Source organism: Condylura cristata, unplaced genomic scaffold, assembly GCF_000260355.1.
Source record: "Condylura cristata isolate star-nosed mole 26May11 unplaced genomic scaffold, ConCri1.0 scaffold00033, whole genome shotgun sequence".
Classification (NCBI taxonomy): domain Eukaryota; kingdom Metazoa; phylum Chordata; class Mammalia; order Eulipotyphla; family Talpidae; genus Condylura; species Condylura cristata.
The window spans coordinates 10,223,272-10,239,669 of record NW_004567134.1 but is presented as its reverse complement, the minus strand read 5'-3'; the positions used below and the strand labels follow the sequence as shown (position 1 = coordinate 10,239,669).

The 16,398-nt window shown below is 43.3% G+C and overlaps 2 protein-coding genes across 3 annotated transcripts in view; one reads left to right on the top strand and one right to left on the bottom strand.

Annotated features, from left to right (window-relative positions):
• Positions 1-53: 53 nt before the first annotated feature.
• On the top strand, positions 54-12,418 carry ASTE1 (asteroid homolog 1 (Drosophila)). Of its 2 annotated transcripts, none has more exons than XM_012732141.1 (6): positions 54-244; positions 1,244-1,306; positions 1,400-2,707; positions 5,131-5,341; positions 6,932-7,127; positions 8,813-12,418. In XM_012732141.1, exons 3-6 carry the CDS (start codon positions 1,421-1,423, stop codon positions 9,138-9,140), a joined length of 2,022 nt encoding a protein of 673 aa, XP_012587595.1. In that variant the 5' UTR covers positions 54-244; positions 1,244-1,306; positions 1,400-1,420; the 3' UTR covers positions 9,141-12,418. The 2 variants fall into 2 exon arrangements, with proteins under 2 accessions (XP_012587595.1, XP_004692365.1); XM_004692308.2 differs by having other exon boundaries at positions 744-1,306.
• A 1,883-nt stretch (positions 12,419-14,301) lies between these two features.
• ATP2C1 (ATPase, Ca++ transporting, type 2C, member 1) overlaps positions 14,302-16,398 on the bottom strand; it is a 105,521-nt gene continuing 103,424 nt past the window's right edge. The window contains exon 26 of the mRNA XM_012732077.1: positions 14,302-16,214. Within this exon, the coding sequence (XP_012587531.1) occupies positions 16,084-16,214 (131 nt within the window). The 3' untranslated portion in view covers positions 14,302-16,083. The remainder of the gene's footprint in view (positions 16,215-16,398) is intronic.

The following is a 16,398-nucleotide window of genomic DNA, read 5'->3' as shown; positions in this document are numbered from 1 at the left end:
CGTCACCGAGGCGGAAGGGTGCGCCACCGGGTGGACGGGGAAAAGGCTGCCGCCCTGCTGGCCTCACTTCCCGAAGCCGAGAGCGGCCATTTCCGAGTCTACTTCCCAGCCTTGCGAACCCTCGCGCCGTCAAGCCCGGGAGCACCTTCTCCCCCGCGGTCTGTCGCTGGGCTTCAGAAGACACGGACCGCAGTGACGTCAGACAGGAGACTTCTGGTTTCCGCCTGTGGGGCGGGACTCTCAGGTGCCGGACTTTCCGGGACGCGCTGAGCTCGGGCGGGCGTCCGAGGAGGGGCTGAGGGGCTGGGTGACCCGGGCGCGCGGTGTGTGTTGGTGTCTGAAAATTGAGCTCGAACCTTTGTGCGCTTTCCCCTTGCAGCGCGCCTTCTGTACAACTGCTGCTCCGTGCAGTGAGCTGTTCTGAGTTTAGGATGAGTTGACACGGTCTCTGCTCGCAAAGGTTTTCAAGGCAGACTTTTAAGTACAACGCAGGAGGAGGTAGCGAGCCGCGACTCCGATGTAAATCGGACACAAAATGGAAAGAGGCACCCAAGGTTCAGTGATCGAGCTAAATACATCTTAGTGCAGGATCTCTTAAAGTCAAAATTAATGGTAGAAATCCATTTTAACTAAAATGGATGTCACGATTTTAACTAAAGAGCATCACCAAGTGATGAGCCATCATGGGTCCTGAGTCCAGAGAAAAACAGTCATAACTGGTTTGATTTTTGTTTTTTTTCCAGTGACTTAAGTTAGCCAGATGGGGAAGGATGTTATTCGTGACTGGGCCCAAAACGCAAAGCCACAAAGATGGAAAAAAAAAAAAGCAAACCTGGTGAGGTGAAACTGGAGTAGTAAGTTCGGAGAGGCATGGAGCAGACGTTTCCTCATCCAGAACTATGCCAGTGAAGGTGAACCCAAATTCTTAAGGTCTGAGAGCACTTCCCAGACTGTCAAAAAATGAACAATTGGACCCTTACATTGACCCTCAACACTTTAGCTGGCTGAAGCTCAATGCTTTCTGATTTTTTAGCTATGAGGTTGGGGGAAATTTTTTTTTTCTAGTTTAGGATTTTTTACTTTGAAAACAGAATACTCTGCTGTAAGATGGTAACTGCAATATCAAACCCACATAAAGTTTGTATTATTACATCAGTGATCCTGATTTTTCCTCACTCATCAAGAACCTCTGCCCAAAACCAAGGGTCAGAATCCATGAGACTATTGATTTTGTGCCTTGCAGTTCATGGGGAAAGCGAGAGCGAGCAAAAACAAATTCAGCTCACTGATGTTGCCTGAAGTCTAGGTAAGAAGTTCCATATTCTGACATCTAATGTATTTTAACCAAAGAGCGTAACATTTGCTGATGATGCAGTGGTGCTCTGTTATTTTAAAACAGGCAGTTCTTCAGACCGTCGTCATGGGTATCCGAGGGCTCATGAGTTTTGTGGAAGATCACAGTGATGAGTTCTTCACTGATTTGAAGCTGCGAAACACCAAAATTATTATTGATGGTTATGCTCTGTTCCACCGGCTTTGCTTCACTTCAGACATGGAGTTCCAGTATGGAGGGGACTATGATTCTTTTGCAGATGTTGTACAAAAATTCTTTGAGTCACTGTTTGCTTGCAATATATGCCCATATGTTGTATTAGACGGAGGATGTGATATTTCAGATAAAAAGCTTACAACTATAAAGGATCGAGCTAGAGAGAAGATCCAGATGGCCCATTCCCTTTCTGTTGGTGGGGGTGGGTACGTATGTCCCTTGCTCATCCGGGAAGTGTTCATACAGGTGTTGATCAAGCTTCAGGTCTGTTTTGTCCAGTGCTTTTCAGAAGCAGATCGGGATATTATGACACTTGCTAATCAGTGGAATTGCCCTGTGTTATCATCTGATAGTGACTTTTGCATTTTTGATCTGAAAGCTGGATTTTGCCCTTTTAATACCTTTCACTGGAGAAACAGGACCACTGTTAAAGGCACGCGAGACTACTACATCCCTGCCAAGTGCTTTTCCCTTGATGCATTCTGCCGACGCTTCAGCAGTATCAGTAGAGATCTCCTCCCTCTCTTTGCTGTGCTGTGTGGAAACGATTATGTTAATCTACCCATGATGGAGACTTTCTTCAGCAGAGCACACATGCCTCTTGGAGCTACCAGTTCAAAAGGGAGAAGACACCACCGCATTCTGGGACTTCTGAATTGGTTGTCTCAATTTGCTGATGCTGCTGAGGCACTAGATAACGTTCTGAAATATCTTCCCCTCAAAAACAGGGAAAATGTTAAGGAACTTCTCTGCAGTTCCATGGAAGAATACCAGCAGTCCCAGGTGAAGCTGCAGGACTTCTTCCAGAGTGGTACTTATACCTGTGCGGAGGCCTTGGATCTGGGTTTACCAGAATGGGTGCTATCGGCTTTGGCCCAAGGCCAGCTATCGCCTTTTGTCAGCGATGCTCTGGTGCTACGACGGACCTTTCTTCACACCCAAGTGGAGCACATGCAGCGCCCGAATGCCCACCGAATCTCGCAGCCCATCCGGAAGGTCATCTACGGGCTGCTCATGAATGCTTGTCCCCTTCAGGAAGCATTACCTCCTCAGCCTCTAGTTTTTAGTGAAGTAGAAAGGGTTAATAAAAATATCCAAACGTCAGCTGTTGCTGTAGAACTTCCCAAGGATCACTTTGGCTTAAACAACTTGAAGGAGGTAAGTGGAACCTCAGTGACATCGCTGTCTAGCGCCTGACCTTGGTTTTTTTTTCTCTTCATGTAACTGATCGGGTGTGCTTGGTGTGTTGCACCCATTTCATAGCTGGACAAACGAGGACTCCAGAATAAATGACTGACACCCCAGCCGGTGTCAGTGCTGGAACTCACGCCTACATCTTGTAACTCCGCATCTGCTATTTCCATGTGCTTTGTGTCTGCTTCGCATGAGCACTGCTATTCTGTTGACACCAGCTAGTACTAGAATGGACTAGGAGGCTACAAGAAAAAGGAAAAAATTCTGAGTTGATGGATATTTGGGGAGTTTGTAGTCTGGGCTGTTTTAAATAGTGCTACGAGCACTACAGTGCACTTCCTTTAAACGGCATGGCGTATCCCTGTCACGTCTGTAAGTAGGAATGGAGGACACGGGCAGCCGGCGTGGAAGACCCACTCCCAGATGCCCTGGCTGTGCCAGCAGCAGCTTGTGAGACGCCGTACTTTACACTCTTGCTGCTACTCGGTACTTTTTTTTTTTTTTTAAACTCTAGTGGTTGTGCAGTGTCACATTGGCTAATTTAGTGGGTGTTAACAACTTTCGTTTCCCAGATGTCTTGAGTACCTTTTCATGGGCTATTTGGATATTATTGCGTAAGTTTCTGTGTTAAGTATCTCCCTGCCGTTGTAGCCAACTCGTACCCAGCTTAATTCCCACAGTCACCACAGGGGTAGGGGCTTGTTTGGTTATGTCAGTGGACAGGAGACCAAGGTAAGCCACAGAGGGTAAGGTAAACATAAGGAGACGTGGAAGTGGACGGTTCTAGGGGACTAAGTGCTAAGACCAGCCTCTCTCAAGGCCTCTGCCTCTGCGGCAGGGGTTTCCACAGGCGTGCGCTGCCTTCCTGCAGGGGGGTGAGGCGGGGTGCAGCTGTCACATGCTAAAACCTTGTCAGAATTACTCCATTCTGAATTACTCCATTCTGAAGGGACACAGGCCATTTGGATCCCATGAAACTTCTTGGGCAACTCGTTATATAATGCCCACTTTACAGACTGATCAGGCTGTGGAAATGCTCAGAAAGTTGCCCAAGGCTTAAGAGTTTGTGAGGGAACAACAATGATAAAAGTCCAGACTGCTTGTTCGGAAAAGTGCACCTCAGCTGGAAAACTCAATCTACACATTAGGGGTTTTTTTTAGCTGTTAAGTGTTGCCTTTAAAAAAAAAAAAAAAAGCCAGTAGAGGTGGTTAGAGATAATTTATAATCTAAACATTATAGCATTTTCTTTAGCTTTAGGCATTGCTTTTTTGAACCAGTTAGGAAGTTAGAGATAGCTTTTACTTTAGTCGTTCATGTGAGTTTCTGTAAAGATAACTGTGGCTAAGCCTCTGCATGCTTTAAGATTTGATCACTGTATCGCATCACTGAGACTGTTTAGCACCACTGTACTTAATGCTTTCGTGCATTACTGAAACTTTTATCAACTATAATGTGTTTTATTCCATAAATAGCTTTTCATTGTTGAGAAGTTAGTCAGGCTGACTGGAATTCAAGAAAGGGAAGAAATCCTTTTCTGGCTGCATTCACACACTAGAACACAGGCTGGTTTTCCTTTTCATGTTTGAGTGTAAAGCCCCCCTTGAAGGCATCCCTTACTAGTCCTGATTGCCTGATGTGTGTGTGTGACCTCTAAGGTCTCCGATGGTTAGGTCCCAAGATTCTTTAAGGCAGATATTTTCAACCAGAAGCCCAAGCCCACCTAGCTGTTTGCTCTGCGGTGTGATCTCCAGTGCGGCCTGCGGCATGGAGCAGGGGACGTGGTTCCAGCACGGTACAGTACCGCTCCCTCCTGTGCCGCCTCTAGACAGTCCCCATGGGGCAGGAGGCACACAAAGACAGGTGGACAGTAACCTGAGGAGGGGCCCGAGACAGGACCCTAACAGAGGCCTGTGGCGCGTGCCGCCAAGGGTGCTTATCCTCCAAGTCTGCCTTCTGGAGATGGCCAGTAATGAAGGCAGGGCCTAACTACTCACTAGAGCAAGTGAGCACTGGCTCGAGTACAGAGCTTCGTTTCTCAAAGCAGGAAGAGTTCAAAATGCAGATTCTTGAGCTTCTTTTGGGTTTGCCGAATCAAATTGAGGCATTCGGGGGCCTGATTCTGAATGTTTCACCAGCCTCCCAAGCGACAGGCACCCTGAGGACTGCCGTTCACCAGCCTCCACGCCAAGTGCAGACAGGGCGCTGTGAAGGGAGCTGACAGCACAGCCAGTCACCCAGATTTATTAATAAGCACCCCATTAATGTTCTAATTGCTTTGTGTGTGGCTGATTACCTTGCACAGAAAGAAATGGACAGGACAGTTTCAAACATGAAAATGTCTCTTTGTACTTGAAAAATCAAAGTAACCTGCAGGATGTACTTGCAGCTTTCCTTGGCTAGTCGGCAGACACTCCTAACAGAAACTCTGAAGGTGAAACGAACCATCCTGGACCTGATTCCTGCTTTGTTGCAACTGCCCATTGCTGTCAGCTGCTACTGGTTACAGCACTCAGAGGTGAAGGCCAAGCTGCACCATCTCCAAGCCCTGCTGCTGGGCATGCTGCTGGGGCCCTTGCGGGCCATGGCCAGTAGCCCTGGTGCGTATCACCAAGTTCCTGGAGTAGCTTTCTGCATATTACTTGCATATTACTAAGTAAAATACCATTGGATTATTTATTCCCATCAGTTACAGCAAAATTTATGGTGAAGGCACCAAAAACATCACTCACTGGTAAGTATTTTGTGCCAGGCTCAGTGCTGGAGGGCTTGAACGTGGAGGCCAACACCGGCCGGTCCCACACAAGCTGTTCCCAGTGTTCGTTTTCAAGGATGACAGTGGGACGTGCAGGCTGCTCTTGGCACAATGTTCCCAATCCACCTCTTCAACAGAGAGCATCATCACTAGACACCTAAAATTGCCCACTGGCCACTTCCAAACACCACAAGAAACCTCTAGCTCATGCTCTCTTTTAATTTTCTTTTTCACCTCTGTTTTAAGTTTCAGTTACTTAAGTAGCAGTGGTAAAAACTAACTTCTCGCCCCATTAAAGAAATTAACTTTGAGGCAATTTCATATTGCATTTAACTAGCAGGTGAGATAAATGTTGATGTACTGGAGCACTTGCATTCTGTAATGGAATTAGTCTCTTTAAAAGATTATGAAGGCTCTGTCACTACCTGATCATGTCTTCAAACTGCAGACAGAGTAAGACAGCTGCTGGCATATTGGCTCTTTACAACAAGCAAGCAATCTGGTGTCTCAGTTACACTGGCCACCCTTCCAGTGCTTAGCAGCCATTTGTGCTAGAAATTTTCAGACAGAGCAGATAGAGGATGTTTCTAGCACTGCTGAGCATTCTATTGGCTGTTGTTTCTCTAGGGTTGAAGTGAATTAAATGGGCAGATGAACCAGCATAGGCTCTAGACACCGCCTGGGGGCGCTGTTCTGAGTCAACTTAATGCAGACCCAGCTTCTGGCTGGAGACCAAGTTTGGGGCATTTCTTCTTGCTGAATGCTCAATACAAGCGAAGAAACTTCTCAGAGCACGAGCCTTTAAGTCCTAACCTGAGCCCCCGGGAGGGCCATGCTGAGGGTCTGCTGCTGCTCTTCAGTTACTAAGGACCCTGCCCCGGCCGTGTGCCTTGCCGCTCTTTGGGCCAAAGAGGCCTCTTTTTTACTTACAAGTAAGTCCAGATGCAATTTTGCACTCCCTGCTCGAGCAGGCCCCCCCAGAAGGCAGAAGTCAAATTAAAATGTATGGTGAACACACAGGCATTTCCTTTAAAGAGGCACACTATATATGGATAGCGCCGGGTCTCCGTGAAAGGAAGTCACGTGAAGGAGAACAGTCGAGTATCAGTAATTTCCAGAGAGACAGGTTTAGCGCTTAGAGAATCCTGATGCCTTTTTCGTTTTGTTTTTTGTTTCGTTTCAAAGGGCCAGGTACTGGACCAGTGGAAAAGGCATTTTAAGGAAACGTGATCTGAGGTTGAATAGTACTATTCAATAAAAAGGCCTCTCGGTGTTAAGTATTTCAAGTTGCAGGGCACTAACACTACAAACAGAGCCAGTAAACAAAAGCACTTTGGCTATTAACTTTTTTTCTTTGTGGAACTGAGTTTAGAAAAAATGATAAGCTTATACAACCTATCTGGAAACACGGCCCTTGTGTTGTTTCTTTATCTAGACAAGGAAGAGCTCCAGAAAGGTCGTGCTAGAAAGTTGTATGAAGAGCTCCAAAGAGTGAAGCAGCAGGCGCGGCCAGGCACCAGACTGGACCTAGACACGGCTCACGTCTTCTGTCAGTGGCAGAGCTGTCTGCAGATGGGGCTGTATCTCAATCAGCTGCTGTTCTCTCCCTTCCCAGAGCCAGACCTAACTCAGTAAGCACCACAGGAAACTACTTCAGATGGCTGCGCAAGGAAACAAATACTTTTATTCATTTAAAGTTAAGAAATTGTCTTAAAAGCGAATCTTAGTATTACTGGACTTAGAGCACTATTATACCTGGAGAGCTGGAAACAAATGTTTCCATACTCCCAAAACGAATTCCCATGGTCAGATCCAATTTTTAAAAATCAGTTTCTTAAATATTACTCAGCTATTTAAAAAAAAAATCCTTCCATTTGCAATAAGGACAGACCTAGAGGGTCTCAGTGCGTCAGTCAGAGGAGACACCCCCATGTGGTGTACAGAGACAGAGCCTAATACAAAAAGAAAACTTTGGGCTATCAGGTCAAATTTGCAGCTACAAAAGGGGGGACAGAATCAGGCAAAAGGGTGGACTATATATTAAAGGGTAGAAATGGACCTTTAGGCGTGAACTTAATTATACACACAGATGCTGAAACTCTTATGATACGATGTTATTTTAACAAAATTTACAATTAAAAAGGAAACACATCTGAATTAGTTGTCTGACCCAGCATCACACACATCATTGAATCTGAATAGCAATGCTATTATTTAACTGACTGAAAACAGTTAAAATCAGGTAACATCAGTCCCTCAAAGCACAGAGGCAGCCGACTGGTGGGTGTCGCGCATCCTGCAGCTCTGTCCAGATGCCACTTACAAAGGCTGCTCACTGGACTGTTACACTACTCCTTGCATATATACTTCTTCTTAATTGCAGTTCTTCCACTTGCCATGTTGTTCACTTAGTAAATGCCTACTCTGTACTAGGCTATACTGGACATTTTTAAAAATCTGCCACCATGGAGGTTTGATACTGACGAGATGACAATTAGCCGCTTAAGTGGCCACTGCAGGCAGGCAAGTCTGAGGGGGAGCGGCGGCCAGGCCGGGGCGTGAGTCACCTTCAACTGTGGGTTGAGCCTGGGTGAGGAATGAGAGCAGCTAGGATCCAGGCAGTGAAAAAGTCACAGGCCAGTGGACTGGACATTCTGTGGGCCTGTCCCCTCAGGAGAGGGAGTGAATGAGGAAATTAAAAGAGGATGGTTAGTGAACTTGAGACGGTGTGCGCGCTGCGTGTGTCCTCTGGGCGGCAGGCGCCTGCTCACCGCTGGTGTTGCTCCATTCCCAGCCTGTAGGAGGGCAGATCCCCTGGAGGCAGGAAAATGAGAGCAGACAGTTGTCAGCATCACACTGATGACTTCACACTGACGGAGGGATGGCTCCAGTTCATCACTGTATCCCTCTGCCAGTAAGTTACATGTAAAACTGACTGCTTAGTTAACTCCACCTTCTTAGTTGTGAAGTAGGTTTTTAGTCCAACAATGAATAGCTTTGCAGATGACACCATTACCTTTTCTCTTCTTTCAATAAACTGCCTGTTTGGCTTATCAAACTCATTTTTAGTTCCTTTTCTTTGAAGGGTTAAGGGGCCTGCTCAACTCTGCCTCAGTTTAAGGACTAGCAGCATCATTAACTTGTTGACAAAGTGTCTTTAAATATCGCCAACAACAGTTATTATCTTTGTAGTAACAACTCGGTTCCTTCCTTCATTGAACAGATTACTCCTACACAATGTTAATCATTTAATGGAAGCAGTCATGTTCATGACAGAACCCACTCTGTAACCACCTCTCTCTCTCCCGCTCAACAGCCTGTACAGTGGGAGCGTGGTGCACGGGCTGAGCCGACAGCTGCTGGCCTCCCCCTCCGCAGAGAGCCTCCTGAGCAAGTGTCCCGAGGCTCAGCACCTGTATCAACTGCTGTTCAGTGCCACAAAGTCGCATGCCCCTGCTGAATTATTCCTTCCAAGGGGCAAATCAAGTTCAAGAAAAAAAAAGCAAAAGAAACAAGGTACCAGCCAGTCAAAGAACAGAGCGGGGGCCACCTCCGACCCGAGCTGGCATGAAGAGAGTAATCGATTTGGGTTATTAACAGTTGATAACCCAGAAGATCATACTGAGGCTACAAAGCTTGAATAAACTCAGTCTGCAACCAGATGTATAATTCTTAATTAAAGTTTTTGTTACCTCCCTTGAAATTAACTTCTTCCTTTAGATCTAACTTGTCAGGGACTAAACATTGTAATAATCTTTGAGTTCCAGAGTACTCTGTATTCTGCTTTTAATAAACACGGCCTGAGCCTGCCTTCTTTCTTAAATGCATTTTCAGCAGGTTTGAACCTCGTGTCCCATTTTACTAAGTCGACAGTCTCTAAGTGTAGGTGCTTACAGTCATTGTTGTCCACAAGTGCACCCACTCATTCAGCCATCAGAAGACTTTGAAAGGCACAGCGTGGAACACACTAGAGCTGCAAGAATCAAAAGCACACACAGGCCTGTGAAGGTGCTGGCCAGTTCCAAATAAAGAACTTATAAAAGCAAGCGGAATGAACATTCAGGCACGGTCGGAAAGTACATTCTGACCTTCATTTTCCTTGTAATTATACAAATTGTGCAATCACAGGAGAACATTTTATAAAGCAGTCTGTGAGGTGCCAACTGGCAAAATGCAGATTGAATGTGGCACAGTAACGAGAAGGTGGGTATCAGGATGAGCAGAAGATAGTGAAGGCGTCTCAGGCCTGGCCTCTGAGCTTGACTTTGACACAGGGATAGAAATCAAATGAGGCCAGAGACACCGGGAGCACCTGTGCAGAAGCAACACTTTACAAGTACCCACGTTCCATCTGTAAAATCTGATTTCTTCGGTTTTTAGTTGTCTCTGGGTCTTGATTTTATCTGATTCAGTCCTACCGAATGAAGCCTTACCTGAGGTTTTGGAAATATGAACCTCTGGTTAGCAGCTTAAGTAACGAAAGGAATGCTGGGCAGCAAAGATGTACAACTTTTAGGAATAAAGGTGAGGCGAGAAAAATGCTGTCATATAATCCTGTTTTGTATTTAGTTGTGATAAAATTACACATGAACCTTATGTGAGCCATTTTTGGGATACATGGACCTGGAACATGTAATAGCTGTATTTTATGAACTCAAGTCCTTTCATGTGCTTTGTCATGAGAAAAACAGTTCAAATTAATTTTGGTATTTGAAGTGGGACCTCTAGTTCAAGCTAACAAACTTAGAAAATAAAAACCTTCACACCTAGAAAGATCTCATAATTATCTTTACTTCCTCTGCATAGAAGAATCAATGACTTAAACTTAATTACCCTAGCTGTAAAGTCTCCAAATAACTGAATAAAGATAAAATAATGTATTTTTATGCTATTTAGCATAGTGCCCAACATTAACATGCAAGACAGATGCATAGATGAGAGCCCTCACTACATTCACAGGTGAAAACCAAGGGCAAAAGTGAGATCTGGGAAGATGGGCTCCCTGAGGCCAGTGCCGGTGGGTGCCTAGGCTCACAGCAGAATTCTGCAGAAGCAAAGGGTGTCAACACATACATGGTGAAGACAGGAAGCAGGGTCAGATTGGGAGAAGAAAGCTCAGCAGAGGTGCTGGTTAGCACACTGAAAGAGCAGTGCAGGAAGGATGTGAGCAGGCAGCCAAGCTCACCCCAGAGAAAGTGAGAAAGACCAGAACTATCCTGTGAGTCCTTGTGTCCCTCTGCCCTTTAATCTCGTCATCAAGGAATTTTCTGTAGTCTTTTAAAACCCAACTGAAGTAAACATTGAAAGAGCAAATGAATAACCAATTTTCAGAAACAGAAAAGAGCCCTGAATACATTTAACGATAGGAAAAATGAACAGCAGATATTACCACTTTCTGAAAATTTCCTCCTGCAACTGTCAGGGCCTCCTGGCCCTATCTGATAACCCAGAGGACCCCAAGCCCAGCATCTCCCTTAATGAGGTCCCCAGAGCTCCATGGCTGCTGGTCCCTGCGCTTAAGGTAGGCTGGCACACCAGGACCCCAAGCCACATGTAGAAAGTGTCGCTGGTCACTCCCAAGACCAGGAGAAAAGTTCACTTCTTTGCTGGAACAAACTCTATGGTACCTAAAACCAGGATGAAGCAGTGATAAAACACTTTGAAAATGAATGCTGCATACCAAAAAAAACTTTTTTTTGCAAACCAGTAGCAGATGGAATTGGTGTGTAGCTCATCACACATCAAACCCCATACGGACTCAACAGTCCACACGGAAGAGTTACGTAAGTACAGTCGTCCCTCAGTAGCTCTGGGGATTACTGCCAGGAAACTGCGGTGGATACCTAAGTCTACAAATACCCCACTTCACTTATATGAAATCTTCCATCCTCTCTAGTTTACTTATAAAATCTAACATTGTATCAATAGCTGTTGTAATGTGTCATTTGGGGGGAAATGACAAGAAAAAGGAGTCACATCTGTTCAGTACAGGTGCAACACCAAGGCCTAAATATATATATATACACTTATGTAGCTATTTCGTGGGCCATCCAGACCTGACCCCTACAGACACATACTTATAAATCCTAATACAATCCTATTACGCAATCATATGAGTGAATATGAGAAAGGAATTGAAAATATATTCATTTAACTCTCCCTGAAATTGATCTAATAATGCTCAAATATAATTTGAATACAATCAAGCACACATTTTCTATCGTTTCTGTAGTTGTCTTTTGGGTGAGACTTGTTACCTATTACTCCAAGCTTTTTCTGATTGTGTTTTAAAGGTGCAGATTTGATGGGAAATGATCAGAACATTACAGTACTGTCTGTGACCACCAGATGGCACCAAATTGTCACTTCTCTAGTAATAGGCGCTTCAGTGTACTTGTAAGGCCTACTAGAAACTGCTTTCAGTTGAATGGGCAAGTTTAAAAAAACAAAACTATTTAAAAAGTACATTTTGCCCGAGTTCAAAAGTTGGAAATCCACAAACAACTCCACTCACATACAACTTCCTCAATTTCAGGCATAATTCATGAAATAGATGCTAGTCAGAGTGTTCTAGGCAGAACAATGCCATTTTTCCGAAGAAATTATAGTGACGGGGCAAATCTGACTTCGATATGAAAAGAATGATAGCTTGAAGCTACCAATAGAAATGCGAGCCTTTGCCAATTTACTTGTCAATTTGGCTTGACTGGGGCAAAAAGTCAGGTGTGTACAGTGATCTGCTCAGGAAACTGTCTGCCAGGAGCAGCTAGACACACAGGCAGAGACTACATTTGACTGTATACAGGGAAACTGGCACTTGATCTTAACCAAAAGGCCAAGAGTCAATAAGTTGGCAGATTTAGATTAGAAAACATGGTGGCACAGGTGTTAACTTGCAACAACATGAAGCTCTCAGCAGCCACTGCAGCAAGAGTATGATTCTAGACAGGGAGGCAATCCACATGGCACAGCAGACCTCTCCTGACCCGCCCGCTGCTTCCCTCAGCAGTGTACTTCATCGATCTGCCTGTTCTGCTCCCCACTGTGTCTCTGGTGAATCCTCTCACTGCTCCTGCACCTCTGGCCTGTACCCTAGCTCTTGTTTATTTATTGCATAAATAAATCTTTAAAAAATAGAAAACAATTTATAAAAATCAAAACTAACAGTCTAAGTATTTTTCACTTTTGTCCCCAAATTTCAACAACTTTTTTTTTTAAAGATTTTTATTTATTTGTACATACAGAACTGGGGGACAGGCCAGAGGCTCAGGGGCGGTGAGAGGCTTCACCAGAGACAAAGTGGGGAGTAGAACAGGCAGATCTACGAAGTTCACTGCTGAGGGGAGCAGTGGGTGGGTCAGGAGAGGTCTGCCGCGCCATGTGGTCAACTCCGGGGCAGGCGGGAATCGAACTCATGCGGAAGTGGCTTTAGCTTCTCAGTGCTGTGCTTTAACCCGCTGCGCCACCAGGGAGTGCCCTTCAACAACTTTTCTTAAATGAAAAGTTAACACAAAATTTCTAACTAGGTTTATCAAAGAAATGCTTACACTGAACTTTTTCATGCTTTCTAAAAAAATAAAATCCAAGAATTTTATGCCCAAACTTAACCAAAACCCAAAGTACCATTGTTCAGTGAAAACTCAATGGCTGTAACTGACTGATTTCAAGGCTGCTTTAATAATATGGATAATGCTGTCTAGGCACATACCAGTAAGGATTAACATTTATTCATACTGGATTTCAGGATTCAAATCAGCTATTTGAATTGCAGCATGGTCTAAAAAAGGTACTTGAAAAAATTCCAAATGCCAACGCCAAGAGAATATTCCAGTACAATGTATGCTAAACTCATTCTAATATATGCATACTTGAAAAATAATGAGCGTAGACCATACCCCTACTAGTCCTGCCCATAGGCAGGGATCTCATTATCTTTCTAGTTCTAGCACCCTCCAGTTACTAAATAACAGCTTACTGAAAGACAATTTGTCCATCTAAGTTTTGGGGTGAGTTGTATGTAGAAGTAAAACGCACATCACCTGTCAAATGACAGAGGCAGAAAAGGTAAAGTTAAGGAGCCACTGATTCGTTCCAGTGAGAAACTATTTTAACTATAGTCAATACTCCCTTTCTTTACACCCTGTATGAAAAAGATGAAAACAGAGTGATTTCAGATTGAATTTACCTTGGTAGGTAAATTCACCTCACACCGGCAGGAAGATGACAGGTTGCTGTTAATTGGAACTTGCAGCTTGAGTAAAGAGGTTTTTAAGGTTTCTCATTTCCACTGTTTCATGCAGTGCCCAATACAAGTGTGAGAGAAGACACTAAACACTACAGCCTTAATCATTTGAGAAGTGTCTAGGCTAACAAACTGGTGAATTGAAATCCCCTTCTTATTTTGGGCTAAATAACTTCATGAGTCAGTCTAATAGGAAAAATTAAAATAAAATGACAAAACTGACTCTAGCAAGCCCTAGGATTAGGAAGAGAAATGCATGTTTAAAATTCTGGTTGTAGAACATTTAAATTAACTTCCATGCAAATTTGGATAATCTGCTAAGAAAGACAGATACAAATATTCTAGTTATTCTAGTTTGCTAATATGCTATGAAAAACTATAACCTGAATGCAGTTGTAGTATATCTGTTCTATATTTATTTTAAACCACAGATTCTGTGTATCCTGAGTACAGTCTCATTTTTGTATTTTCAACATCCATATGGATAATTTTATTGTTAACAGCCCCAACTGGATGGTCAGTAACATATTAAAAGAATTTTTTTCTTGGTTCAGAAACTGAAGGAAAGAATAGGCACATTTATTTCACAGGAATCATACTCTGAAACTAAAAGGCAAACCAGGAGATTGACATGCACTTAATATGCACTTCAAATATTTTTAACAGAAGAAAAATGACAAAATTTAGGTATGAGACAGTCACCAAAATGACTTTGCGTCATGTTCCATTTGATAGCAAGGAACAAAGTCCATGTGACCAGGCAGCCTCACAAAGTCAAACTGCATACACTACAGACATCTCAGCTCCTCAGACTTGACTGTTTCAGTAACAAGGACTCAACAAATAGGTATTTTCCTTGTCATAAGTAACAGCACTTAGTCTATGTACCATAGTTTAATATCAATAAAAACTGGAGGTTGTTTATCCTGAAAGTTTTTTTTTTAATGGCAAATCATAAAATACAAACTCCCCATTCATTTCAAGAAGATTTAATGCTGTTTAAAAAAAAGTGCGGCCTGTTCCTATTTCAGAGAGAAATATTCAACAGGAAAATGGATTTCTAACTTTGAATCTAGTTTGGATAGAGATCTAGTCCCTATCTGTCATATATTCGGAAAAGCTGACCTACTCCTCCTCGTGCCACTATAAAAGTGATGCACCACACAGAACAAGTCCGCTTATTTCTCTCGCACAGAGCAGCCCGAAGCAGAGACCGTGTGGGGCAGGCGGCAGCGGGCGCCTGGGCTGCGCCGCCACCCAGAGCACACAAGGCCAGCACAGAACCTCACATGCACCTGCTCCCCCTGCTTGGGCTGGGAGTTTTATTCTTTGCGTAGATTACTCTAAAAATGATATTTAGAAACACATTAGAAAAGAGACATTCAAAGTAATAAATTTCAGTTATTCAGGTGATGTACTTGGATTTGTATTTAGGATATGACACTGTTTGACAACATACGCATTTATATTTAACTCAAAAAAGGGATGGTAACACATGTTAAAACAGTGTTATAAATTTCAGTGCAATCATTCTTAAATACTTTTCTCTCTATGGCTGCATTAATTACAGACACTGCTATCCTAACTAGAATGCCACTTGACAATCCTGTATTAATTCTGCTAGACCAAGACTCATACCTTAAAAGGGGGGCGTGGCGGGGGAAGGCAACCATTTATACTTACTAAGAAAAGCAAACATTTACTTCAAATTGCAGTAGAGGCCTTTTCAATCACAAAAAGAAAGAAAAGAACAGTGATCTGACAGTGGTCACATCCTGTGCAAAAAATACCTTGAGACACAAAAATGGTAACACAGAGTTATCTGAGCTGCTTACACTGTAGGAAAAGGAAATACAGTAGCTGAAATATAGCACTCCTGGGAATCAACTTCTAAACCAAATAATAGAATGCCTTTGTAAGGACTGGATTTATTTGTGTATCTGTAAGAAAGCCCCACCACCATAAATAGTACAATATTTAAAAATTAAAAAAAAATATTTATATCTAAGAAGATAGTATATTTGTACTGTTAGACCTCTTTAAGTGCAGAAGGTGGTTCAGGTTTTGCCTTTTTTGTAATTAAATAACTGACCCTATAACTTTAAAAAGTTCCACTCCATTGCAAAAGCCAACTTAAATCAAGGAATATGTTATCAAAGTTGCATAATTTCATTTGGGACTGCCAGCAAGTTAAAGTCTCAAATCAAGTCTTTAACATTAACACTCATTTTTAGTCAATGAAAAGCTTAAAAGTTCTCAAATCTTCATTATCCTTTTGAATTTGCCCTTCTAAATGATCCTCAGACTGCAATTCCTAGTTTGCAAATAAAAGAATGCAATATGCATCATACTTCAAGAAAAGACGACGATGTCGAACTAACATGCTTCTGAATCTTTTCCCTACTCCTTTCAACCTTCTTTATAATCTCTGATACCACGCACACTGATGAAGTGAGACCCAAAAGAAACAGCAGATCTGCAAGAGAAAAGAAGTTCGTTTTACAATCCTTTGAAACTTAGAGTTGCAAAGTTTAATGACTAACATCTTTCTAACATTTTACTACAGGAAATCTGTATTCAGTCCGTTCACAAGCCTAGAACGCCAACGCCATCTTTTCCATCTTTGCAACAGCATCCACACAACCCCATTCATATTTACT

What these genes read in the sequence shown, in the direction of transcription:
- ASTE1 (XM_012732141.1), top strand. Translation starts at nt 1,421, where the DNA reads ATGGGTATCCGAGGGCTCATGAGTTTTGTGGAAGATCACAGTGATGAG. An exon ending in GCTTAAACAACTTGAAGGAG is followed by an intron (nt 2,708 to 5,130) that starts GTAAGTGGAACC and finishes ATGTACTTGCAG; the next exon opens with CTTTCCTTGGCTAGTCGGCA. An exon ending in GGCCATGGCCAGTAGCCCTG is followed by an intron (nt 5,342 to 6,931) that starts GTGCGTATCACC and finishes TTCTTTATCTAG; the next exon opens with ACAAGGAAGAGCTCCAGAAA.